We start from the raw sequence: 12,001 nt of genomic DNA, 5'->3' as shown, positions 1-12,001 counted from the left end.
CGGTCTTGAAGGGCCAGAGTCCATAGCAGTTTGGCATTTTGCCTGCATTTACACATTTATTAAACCTAGTAATTAACTGATGAGTTGAATTATTTCTGCTTGAGAAGGGAAATCATTAAACTGGACTCCAGCCCTATTGGACTTTAATAGGGTGACCCTTGCCACAGAAGAATGTATTTCACATGCAGTAATGAACTGAAATCCAGGAGGATCCCATGTGTTTAAAAGCCGACACATTACCGGAAAATAAAGTCAAGCCAAGTCAGGTCAAAGTTTATTTAACCAGCACTTTTTACATTTTCACTTTTTACATTGTCACAAAGCAGCTTTACAAGTAAAGTCTAGATCTTAGCTGGCAAAGTGGACTGTATCTGGCCAATTCAGTTTAACAGTTTCTTAGGTCTACAAAATAACTGCACCAAAAACCCTCCCGTCAGCGTAAGGTGACTTCTGCGCAAAAGTAATGCAGCATGACCAGCAAAGCGTTTGTGTGTTTTTTACAGTGCAGTTCTCAGTTAATATGATGAAAAAATTGCAAGAAAATTCAGAAATTCAAAAGTTGTGATTTACCAGGTAAATCTGGTAAATAACCGATCGAGGGGCCTATTTCATACATTTTTCTTCTATTTCACCCCTGAGATCCACTCATGTATAATGTGTGGTTTTATGTACCAAAAATTGTAATAATTCATTTTACATGACAATATTCCAACTTTTCTTTAACTTTTTAAGCTAAACTGACAAGTTTTGTTACCGCACCTTTAAGACTGATAAAAGATCAAGTTCTGTTCTGATGGGCTGCCCTCAATTGTGCCTCACACAAAAGAAAGCACTCAGAGCTGAAACTCTCTTTATATCTTCAAGACTTGAAGATGAATGGCTAGGGCTAAGAGAAGCGTTATAACTGTGCTGATATTTCACCACAACATCACAGGTTTTTCCACAAACACTATCACTCTGCTAAGACGCCTTTGCTTAACAAGAAGTTTGGCAGCTGTACGAGACGCTCGAGCCATTTGAACATTTTTACTTCTTACTTTGTGGCACAAACAGAAAATGAAATCTTTGAGGATCACATTTGACCGACACTGAAGATGAGACTAAACTAAATTCCCAAACTGTCATCACCACTGAGCAACTTTTCAGTCGGCAGCTGTGACAAAAGAACAGCTAAAACACCTGGAATCAGCCAACCTGGAACACCTAACTAACCTGGAATACCATTCGCCAAACGTGTGGTCTCTGCAGTCTGACCAAATCGGACGGAGCCTTAAAACTGCGGCAATAAAAACAAAAAATATGCTCAGTGGTGATGACAGTTTTAGAATTTAGTGTAAGGAGCTGGAGAATGAACCGCCTTCGCCTCGTGCCAGCGACCAAATCACAGCCATGATGTTATTTTGCGATAACACACTCCCTCTCGTGTTCTATTGCTTAAATATACACATTCCATAATAAAGGCATGAATACTACTGGTTAAAGTAATCGAATCATGTCCCAGGATTTAAAAAAGGGCTTTGTGTTACTTGATTCCTGTAACTATCTGCACATATGGAATGTGTACAGCAGCACATTTCATAGTTTTATTTCATAACTTATTACTGCACAACCGTACAGAGGAATAGTGCAATATTAGTGTATATTGTGTATATGTGTATATTCAGAGTCATTGTATATACATATTTCTTTTTCTTCTTAGATATTTATATATTTTTGTATTTAAATTCTATAAGGGGGCTACATACCTAAGTTTTTCACTCACTTTCCACCTGTGTAAATGTGATATGACAATAAACGTGATTTGATAATTCTCTTTCCACTGGCATACCTAAAAAGCAATGTGTAAAAAAAATATATATATGTAAAGGTTTACCTGTTTTAACACTTTTTATATTATACTGTTGTCTATTTAAACACATACAGACTCATGTCAATGTCTAACATCAGATCATTTAGTGCGGCGGGCGTTTAGTGTTTGTTGCTTAAAGAAATTAGTTGTGTAAATGTACTTTTGATTGATGTTTTTTGAGCATTCTTCTGACATGGTGTAGTAAGACGCATTTAGAGTGAGACTTATCAAGTTATCTAGCCTGCGATAAGAAGGAGCTGGGAATAGGTCTCATGTGCTTTCCTTTACTGGCCATTGCTGTAGCACAACAGCTTTTAGAGGTGATGAAGTTACTCACTTCCACATTAGAGAGTTCACATGTTTGTCCATCATCACAGCCAGTGCACACCGGACTCGATCCCAGCGCCGGTCAAACGAGTAACAGCTCCTCCCGAACAGTCGGCTTCCAAAAGTGCAGAACTAGATGGACAGAGAGGAAAAGATAATCACATTACATTTAAATGTACAACAAATCAACTGCTTAATATGTATACAGAACTGTCTTTCAACTAGCTACCAAGAATGGAGTGAATTCAAAGTCACTTGGAAGAAAAAAAAGTTCACAAAAGTTCTACACACATTGATCAAGTGACTTTCAGTGTTGGTACCATGGCCCAATGAACTCCAAACATGGTGTGTTGTCTCTGTTCATCAGGGAATTATTAAGCCTTTCAGGAGTCGTGCATGTTAGAACACCTAGGCACTGAATATAATCCATTAACCTATAAACCTGCCACTGCACTGGCTGAAAGACAGACGTTATATTGTGAAGGACTTACAGCAGCTGGTCGCGGGTGATAACCTGAATAGTGGCAGTCCAACTTGTCCACTCCCTCCTCTCTCTCCTCATTCTCACCCTCATCGCTGGACAGGCGGGACACCCCATCAGGTGTGGGAGCTGAATGGGGGTGCTGGGTTGAGTCATGGACCAGGGCAGGGTCCCCTAAACTGCTCACCCCACTATGAGAGCTACTGCTGTTAAGCCTGGAAGAGACACACCCACAACAAAGCCATTAGTATAATAGCCTTATTGGAAATTGCTTTATACCAGTTTAGTTAGTGCTGGGTTTAACTTTCAGGTATGTAACACTGGCTGCCACTATTAGTCAATTAAGTTGATCACAGAACAGTTATTTTCAGCCCTATATATCAACAGCAGACAAGGTACATTTTGAACCTGCCCAAAAATGCTGCTTTGTTGATGTCCACACACAATGAAAAAAACGTTGTTGTTGTAGTAACAAAAGCTCGATCTTTGCTGTGTCGGAACAAAACCTTGATTTTTCAGTTTTTGACATAATTTGAAAATGCCGGTTACTCTTTACATTGTACGTAAATTTAAAAAAAAAAAATCACCCAAAATTACTTGGCAAAAAACTCTGGTTCCACTGACTTCCATTAGAAGTACAGTTGGTTTTTTCCTTCTCCTATAAACTTACCATTTTGGAGATACGAGGTTTTGTTCCAACAACAGCGACATACAGGATTCTCTTAAAGACTAATGAACAAAACAGGCAGTATAAACTCCTCTATACAACTGAATATTTTCATTTTTGATTATCCCACAAAATGTCATCTGGAATATTTGAATATTCCATAGAAAAAAATAAGAAAAACGTATTTCAGCTTAATCTCAGAATAAAAAACATTTTTGTTCTTACATGTTTATTATTATTATTACTAAAAATATTGTAAATGTGTTTCACTATCATTATTATTTTTACTATTATTATTTGTATTACTTCACACTAAATGATCTTTATTTATGTAGCTTTTTAGTGAGGCCTAATTAAAATACTACAAGGTAATGAAAAATCAGCAATGATATTAAATTATTTTAATAGCAATTCATATTAAAATGATAAACCGGGGATCCTGCACAATCTGGCAACCCTAAACAGGTTGCTGGCTCTGTATGAACAACAGTAAGCGATGAAAGAGAGCATCTGTAACCATCATAAAACTGAAAACAACTTTTTCAGCTTCTGTCACAGTGAACAGGGGAGTTCTGTTTCCTGATGGAAGTGCATGGATTCAAAGTAACAAATATGTCAGTGATCTGAGTGGCTTTTCTGTGTTCAGATATTCTCATTATCAAACTCAGCCAACATAAGTGAATATATGATGTAGACAGAAGGAGGACACTGATGGAGCTGGACTGGAATGGGCCCACTCACCGTGGAAGACCAGGATTGTGAGGTTTGGGTTTGCTGAGGGTAAAAGGCTTGGAGGCATCAGCAGCGGTGCCGTTGCCATGGGGAGGCGGGTGGTGGGAGTCTTGCGGGAGGCGGGAGAGGGGCGGGTGGGGGTCCCTGAGAGAGGGTGTTTGCTGGGAGGGCTCGGACCTGTGCTGCAGCTCCTTCTCTCGCGCTCGATTTTTGTGCTCTGCTAGCAACGTATCAAAACGCTTTCGCCGCCCGGGCACCGCCCTCCTCTGGCTTAAGGAATGTGTCTGCAGAGGAAGAGAGTCAATACATTTTTGTAACTTGAATCAAAAAAAGACCATTATAAAAAGACCTGCATTAACAACAATGCTACACAATCATATCCATGACATTCAGAAAATGCAAATCTGTAAAAGCGGTGAAGGAAAACAGCAGCAATCAGCACAAGTGAACCAAATATCGTTGCTGTCGAAAAAAAAAAACCTTGTATCTACAAAATGGTAACTTTACAGGAGAAGGAAAAAACTTGTAGGTCAATGAAACCAGACCCCCCCCCCCCAAGTAATTTTAGGCCATTTATTTTGGTCTACTCATCATGAAATGACAAATAATGAGATACAAGGATTTGTTCCGTCAGCAGCGATATATAGTTTTCATACATGCTTCAATCTTTTGAGGGATATAAATGTCGCTAAAAAGTCTCTGCTCAAACCACTTCTGCAATGTATTTCATAACACAGCTGAATAATAAGACAGCGGAGCTGTACTATCAACTTAATATTCGACAGGGGATGTTGTGCACTGCTTCACAGAACTCATTAACCTCAGACAGGCTGTTCACGCTGTGGGACACAAGTTTATTGTACCAATAGGATTTCTGAATCAAGGGGCAAGAACAAAGGTTCAGGTTGTTTCTTTTTAATCTACAGTACAGTGTGCACTGCTGTTAAAGTACACCTGGAACCTTGCTTTTACACAATCAGAGTTTGGATGATTATGGTCAAGTGTTTAGATTTCTCTTCTACTGTCAATGCTGCTGCGTGCACTGTGGTCCCTAACCCAGTCAACCCAAAGAAAGCTGAAATGGATCAGACATGCTGCATTCCTGATGAGCGTTCCTTCTGGTGTGAAATCAAACAGAAGTGTGGCAAGCAAAGAGCTACCCTCAAGATACTGGCTGTTCCTTTCATTTATCTCTCTGTTTGGTGCCTCAATAACAATCTAGACTAACAATATCTCAGACTGCAACTGACCACACAGCGGCAGATGAGAAACTCCCCAACTCAACCATTCAGCTAAACAGGTTAACGTTAATCTGCACTTCAAGTAGAATTTCAACTGATATACCAAATGAACAGTATATCGCCCACTACTATGTCGCAATACATTTTTCTGAGTATGGCAGTACTCGCTGCACAACTGCATGCATCATAAAAAAGAACAATTATTAAAAAGCTTGTAAACAACAACCACCACTGTATACAAACTGCACAGTAACAAACACATGACTGGATATCAGTGCCATTATAATATCATATGCCATTATAATAATTTGCTAAGTTATTTTTACTAATGGCTGATTTCTTCCAGCTCATTCTTAGTTTATTTTTTAATATTTTTAACAACTTTGAAAATAAGAAAAATAGCTAATACATACCATTTCTTTATGTATTGTAATATAGTATTTTTGCCTTATCGCCCACCCTTACCCTGTGTTCATACCAGCAGCAACACAACAAGACAAAGCAGCGGCAGGTTATTCATTTTCAATGACAGCTGCCAACATCCGACGAGAGGAGGCAGGCTGAACACTGGCGACGCGAAGTGGATGAGGTCAGCGGCGCGACAAAGCTAAGCAAAGTTTAAGTTTATGCAAATAAGGAGTGAAATAGGAATTGAGCACTGAGTAGCATACCATGAGCATTATCTCCACCACTGTAAAACAGTGCACTACTTATTTGCTTCCTACATAATTGTACCTACTAGATGTGGAATAACCGCTGCAAACAGACAAATAATCGCATAGGCCAAACACCGTGTAACACCGTTACAAACTGACTGCACAGACACAGGTTACATAAAACTCACACATGAGATTTCTCACCAAGATTTTCATTTTACTGGGAATACATATGATTTGTGTTTGGCCTCAGTGGAACCATGGCAACCACTGGTCAGTTTGAGTTCAGAAACACCCAAAGGCCAATCACTGATTTGGGTGACAGGAGGCGAGAAGTCGCTGCCGGTGTGAACGCAGGGTTAGGCACTACATTATAACAGAATATACTGTTGTACGCAAAAGTTTGAACGGTCCTAGTGAAATGCCGTTTATTTTGTTGATTTTCTAAATGAAAGTAAGTTATAGCAGGTATATAGAAATTGAATGTTAAGTTTAACATTTTGGGGGAAAAAATAAAATATAAAATGTGCCGTAACTTTTGCACAAGCCACATTTTATTTTATTTAGTTTTCTGGTATGTTAAATTCAACAAATGGACAGTAACTGGATATTAAAATATGCAGAAGTGTGTTCTCTGTAGAGGATGTGTTAACTTATCTGATCAGGGGCAACACAATTTACAAGCATAGTACAAGTACAAACATACTAGGATCAAACTACAGAGCACATTTGATTCTGAGCACAAATATCTGTAATGTATCTATTACCAAAGAAATCGTAGTATGCACTAGAGATGACCATCAGACAATCCAGGAAAGGCTTTAATGAGAAAAAGGTGCTGCGAGACTGACAGGAGTGACTCAGCACAACCTGTCAAGCTGAACATATTCTGCACTCACTTCACTGCTTTCTTAACAAGAAGTCTGCTACTGAAAACTCCAGTTGGACCACAGGAATTCATGCTGAAGCTTTCTGAATGCTGATGCGTACAGATCACTTAGCAAAGAGAACAGTCAGAAAGCGTCTCGGCCCAGAGGAATACCCCCCCTGCAGCCACAGGCTGTGCACAAAGCAGCCAGCTCCTGTGCTGACAGACATCACTCATTTATTCTCGTCACAGTCCAAAGTGTCTGAAAGCTTTAAGATAACAACCACTGTGCTCTACGTATTGCAAACATTTGAGAAAAAAAACGAGCAGCTACTTCATGTAGCTGTACAAAGTGGCATTAGTGAAGAACTGCTGCGTGATTCAGTGTCTCAATGTGGGAAAAGCAGCAACTGCAAAAAACACCTCAGTTTTAGACAGAAAGGTGGCAGAAAAGATCACTGCTTGTGTACTACCACACACTGAAAGGACTGCTACCGCAACAGATTGCACAGTAGTATCAACAGCATTTTCCAACAAAGCCACAAGACAGTCTATTTCTCTGCTATCAGTACAAAACCATTTATTCCTCTAATGGCATCCGCAGTGGTATATCAGTGCTTCTATATAGCAATGTAATTACATTTCGCGCATTATTTGTGTTCTGTCTACGTACATTAATGTTCATATGCTTTAGGCTGGCTTTACACCATGAAACCTGCATGCTACGAGCTGCATATTGCAAATTGCATGCAAAATTATTTCTGTGAAACTTGACAGCTACACAAAGCACATCAAAAACAAAGTTGCACAGAGCACATTCATTACTAGAGTTCAATACTCCAGCCAGATTAGCAGCTTGCATTTTTGGACATTATTTATTGTTTTTAGTACAAAATCATTCATGAGATATGATCTACATATTTGCAGCATTTTTATCATCTTCCTCTATTTATTCTACATGCCACTGACACTCTTTCCAATATATCTGTCTACCATCTGTTACAGTTACAGCCTATCTGATGTCTCGCTCATCCTGTCCTAGAAGCACAACATGTTCTCCACTTTTGTAATAACTTTCATTCTTTGGAAACTGAGCTCTATGTAAAAATAAGCGGGCTTCAAGAGTGGAGAAAATTAATCTAGTTTCATAGATCATGAACCGCAGACTAGCAGAAGGATAAATGTTGAAACAAGCAGCCGTTTAAACAGCTGCTGCCTTTATCTGGATAATTAATGCAGATGGTTACAGAAATGTTAGCTTTGAGAAACTCATGTCTATTCTCTCTGCTTAAAACTGACAAAAACTACCAACCTTGTGTAAAATCATTTGGGTGGCGCCCTTTTCGCCCACCAAAGGAGCCATCTGTTTTTTGTCTATGAATCCGGTGAAATCAATGGTTTGAAAATAATCGTGAAACATGATGGGCATTAAGCTTTATCATGTTCTGATGGGCTGTTCCAAGAAACTTGCTCTATGAAGTTGAGGTGCTTCCATTTGTAATTGCTAAGTTGCAGGAAATGGAAACGAGTTACAGGAAACTTTACATTATGCAGCTCCAGCGCAATTTAGTTTCATGTAACTCGAACTAAACGTTTCGCCATGTAAAGCCACTCTAAGGTTTTAGAGAACTTTTTATTTGGAAAACTTAGATTTAAAAAACCATATAAATTAGGTAGTAAGTATTAATTTGTTCAAAAAAGTACTAACATCAGAATAAATACAAATAAGTAGTGATTTTATTAAATGTCAATGTGTTCATTCAATCATTTCCAAACCTCTTCTTATAGCAGCCCAGAGTTAATTGTATTTATTAATACCGAGTTGATCTAAGCAATCCTTCATTAGATTAAATCTATGGTAAAGGAATTTAACAAAACCCTGTGATAAGGGTGTTATCTTTCACAGGACATTACAAATAACCTTTCTGAAAATGAGAAATTCTTGTTACTTTTTACAGCATTAAAGTTTATTTATGTTCTAGATTATATTCGTTGCCAGATTATGTTCTAACCTGTCTGCTTCAGTACATAATGTTTGTAGTGTCTAGTAACTATAAAGTCTATAATGGACAAAAGCTGTGTAGTCCAGTCAAATTTAAAAAGAATATTCTACATATAAATCTACAGATTAATATTTTATTGTCAGTAGAATGAAGTGTGCTGTCACGCCATCAGCAGCAGCAATCCATGTGTACAGTTTCTCTGATTGCATTTGTAAAATACTCCACTGAGAGAGTGGTTTGAAAATGCCGCTGGTCGTGGCTCACCTTGCATGTTAAGGATCTTGTGCATGGCTTACATGCTCCTATATCCAAAACTCCACAATGGATATCAGGATTGAACTCGCGTTCTAGTGTGGGGGAAAAAAAAAAAAAAAAAAAAAAATCAGAACAGCAACACACAATGAGGTACAGCAGAATACAAAGCAATATAAGGCCAAAAAAATGACGTAACTGAAATTTGTTTTTTCTCTTATTACCTTGCAGACCCAACTGACCTCAGGGGTGACTTCTTCATTCATTCATTACTCCATTCAACAATTCATTTATTAAATTACTTAAAAACTTTAAAAACTAAAACAGAAAGTTATACTTACATGCTACACAGTCAAATCCAATTTATAATTCAATTTGAATAGATTAAGTAGGTCTAAAGCTCTGAAGTACGTTAAAAAGTCCAAGAATTTTAGGTAAACTGTGCTTTACCAACAGATATGATTGTCAGTTGTCAATTATCACACTTCTTAAAGACCAAAGAAACTTACAGTCTTAAATTATAAATAGCTTCCCTGGGAACACAGCTACCCAAAACGTATTGTGCTTCTGGTTTCCATTTTTCACCTCTTTTTACTCTTAGTTATTCTCTCATATAAAAGGTTACGAGAGGATGCATTTTATATTCTCATAACACTCTGTAATATGAAGGTGTTTGTGTTCAGATTTACTAGTTCAGACTAGTTGTGATATAGTTCAACAAAAAGTGCCTCATATTGAGCTGCCTATTCGTTTAAATACTTACTTTGTAAGCAAAAAGGTAGAGTCTGGCCCAAAGACACCAGAACTATCCAATAATAATCACTGACGGTTCTAGGAGTTTGAAAAATGTCTATATAAAACTTAAGAGGCGGAATACGACAATGTTATGTCAAGTTCACGTCTACACCATCATCGCCTTGACACCGCCCCACCCCCCACAGCCCTCACCTGGCTGTTTCCTGTACAGTCTTCTGCTACTGGCATTGGTGCTGCTGTCCTGTTTCTTGTCGAGGGAGGTGAGGTGGCCCTTTCCGTTGGGGATGTGGCCCGAGGCCAGCAGCTGAGCCTTTGGTACAGAGGGGCTATTAAGGCCTGGCTTTGAGGGTGATGAGCTCACAGTACTGGCAGAAGAGGAGGAAGAGGTGGGCATATGGGAAAGCTTGGAGGAAGAAGAGTAGTCCATCTTTAGATGGATCTTCTCCACTTTGACAGCCGGGGTCAGGCTGAATGGGAGAGAAAAGATTTCATGTCAGTCTGGTACGTGTATAAGTCTACAGGAGTGAGGCACTCAAGATTAAAAACAACAACATATCTTCCTGTAGTTTTAATGAAGAGTAAAGATATGCAATCTGCATAACACACTACAAAAGCAATTACACTGTAAAATACTGCGATTACAATAACATTGCAACATAAAAAAAAAACAAAAAAACAATATGCTAAGTCAAAAATGTGACGTTCTACAGCTACATTTTCGTTCATCTCCTGTGCAAGTCATGTTTGACATGTTTCTATCTCTGATTTCATGTATGTCACAACTTGTTGCTTTGGCTTCCCTGACTTCTCCATAACCCACTGATTTTGAAATTTGGTTTCTTTATTTATTTGTTTCTTTTCCATCTGAAGCATTACACGAGAGATCACATTTTTTGCTTACAGAGCTGTTTGAAGCCTTTTCACTTAGAAAGGCTGTAGCGCTTTTTGGACATCTCTTACTATTAGTGCTAAAACTGTCAGCAGCCCTTTTAAAAACTCTCGTTTGCTCTTCAGTAGGGCTGCACTGATACCAACACCATATCAGTGCAGATACTGGCACTTAAAAGCAGTATCGCTTTAGGCAATTCAGGTACTGATGCCATAAAAGGTGCACTCCTGAGTGACCAGTGCATGCACAATGTTATTCTGCTGAAGTTGAAAAAAAGGTTTATGCATTTTCTGTTTCTATAGACAAAACTGGTTAGAACTTTTAAGTAAGAACTTTTGTTATTTTCATAACATGATGTTTCAATGAATGCATTTACTGCTTTCTTTAATTTACATTTATCAGCCTTAACCCAGTGCACCCAATTCACATTGTTTGTTACAGCATAATATGACTGTGAAATCCACTGACTGACTGCAGTTAGCTTAAAATTACAATCATCTCAAATAAATATGATGAGGCTACTATATAATCACTGTGACCGGACTAAGCTCACCTTGGCTGTGCTGTGGACAGAGCACTGTATCTCTGTCCTGGGAATTACCCTGTTATGCAGTTCAATACTTTTTTCCTTGACAAACTTGACCTAACTTAGGATGAGCATGATATAAAGCTGAAACTGAGCTGAAGAGCACTGAACAGCTCCTCAAGGGCCTCTAAGTCTCTAAGGCATCTTAAAGGGACATGTAAAGCAAAATGCTTCAAGCTAAATGGCTACTAAAAATGGCTAATAAGACATGAAAGCTAGTAAGTGCCCACTAAGCAGCCATTAGCATGTTCCACAGCTGTAAAATAATGACGTGTTTTGCACGATTTGATCTGACAATACATTTTTCCTTTATCGAATGTTGCTGTACTCACTTGTCGTCAGGCGGCCCCTTCAAGGGGAAGTGGGGCTTCCGGTGAGGCATCTTCTCTTTGGCTGAGGGGGTACTGTTGCTGCCACTGGAGGAGGCCGCCACGGATCCCGCCGTCCCACTCCCACCTCCAGACCGATTCCGGGAGGAGAGGCCCGAGACTGGATACGCAGCGGCGGAAGGGTAGGCAGACGGGGGCTTGCAAAGGGAACTGTGTCTTCTCTCTAGAAGGACAAAAGGAGTGAAGCAAGAGTGAAAAGTCTCAACCATGAGTAAGTTGACACCTGTGACCATGTTGCCATTCATTTAGGAAATAAAGCAGCACTTAGGCTTGAAGTGGACAAAACCTTTTTCACTGTGCTCTCT

At 39.0% G+C, this 12,001-nt stretch overlaps 1 protein-coding gene across 3 annotated transcripts in view; it reads right to left on the bottom strand.

Annotated features, from left to right (window-relative positions):
- Positions 1-12,001, bottom strand: part of LOC108435684 (ataxin-7) — a 65,254-nt gene that overhangs the window by 9,005 nt on the left and 44,248 nt on the right. For all 3 annotated transcript variants that reach the window (XM_017711685.2, XM_037532264.1, XM_037532265.1), the window contains exons 6-11: positions 11,640-11,859; positions 10,025-10,299; positions 9,089-9,171; positions 4,066-4,340; positions 2,668-2,872; positions 2,187-2,308 (exon numbers count right to left, since the gene is read on the bottom strand). In XM_017711685.2, coding sequence (XP_017567174.2) covers positions 2,187-2,308; positions 2,668-2,872; positions 4,066-4,340; positions 9,089-9,171; positions 10,025-10,299; positions 11,640-11,859 — 1,180 coding nt within the window. The remainder of the gene's footprint in view (positions 1-2,186; positions 2,309-2,667; positions 2,873-4,065; positions 4,341-9,088; positions 9,172-10,024; positions 10,300-11,639; positions 11,860-12,001) is intronic.

The sequence above is a fragment of the Pygocentrus nattereri genome, chromosome 21, assembly GCF_015220715.1.
Source record: "Pygocentrus nattereri isolate fPygNat1 chromosome 21, fPygNat1.pri, whole genome shotgun sequence".
NCBI lineage: Eukaryota > Metazoa > Chordata > Actinopteri > Characiformes > Serrasalmidae > Pygocentrus > Pygocentrus nattereri.
The sequence above is the reverse complement of the archived record's forward strand: the minus strand, read 5'-3'. Positions and strand labels throughout refer to the sequence as shown.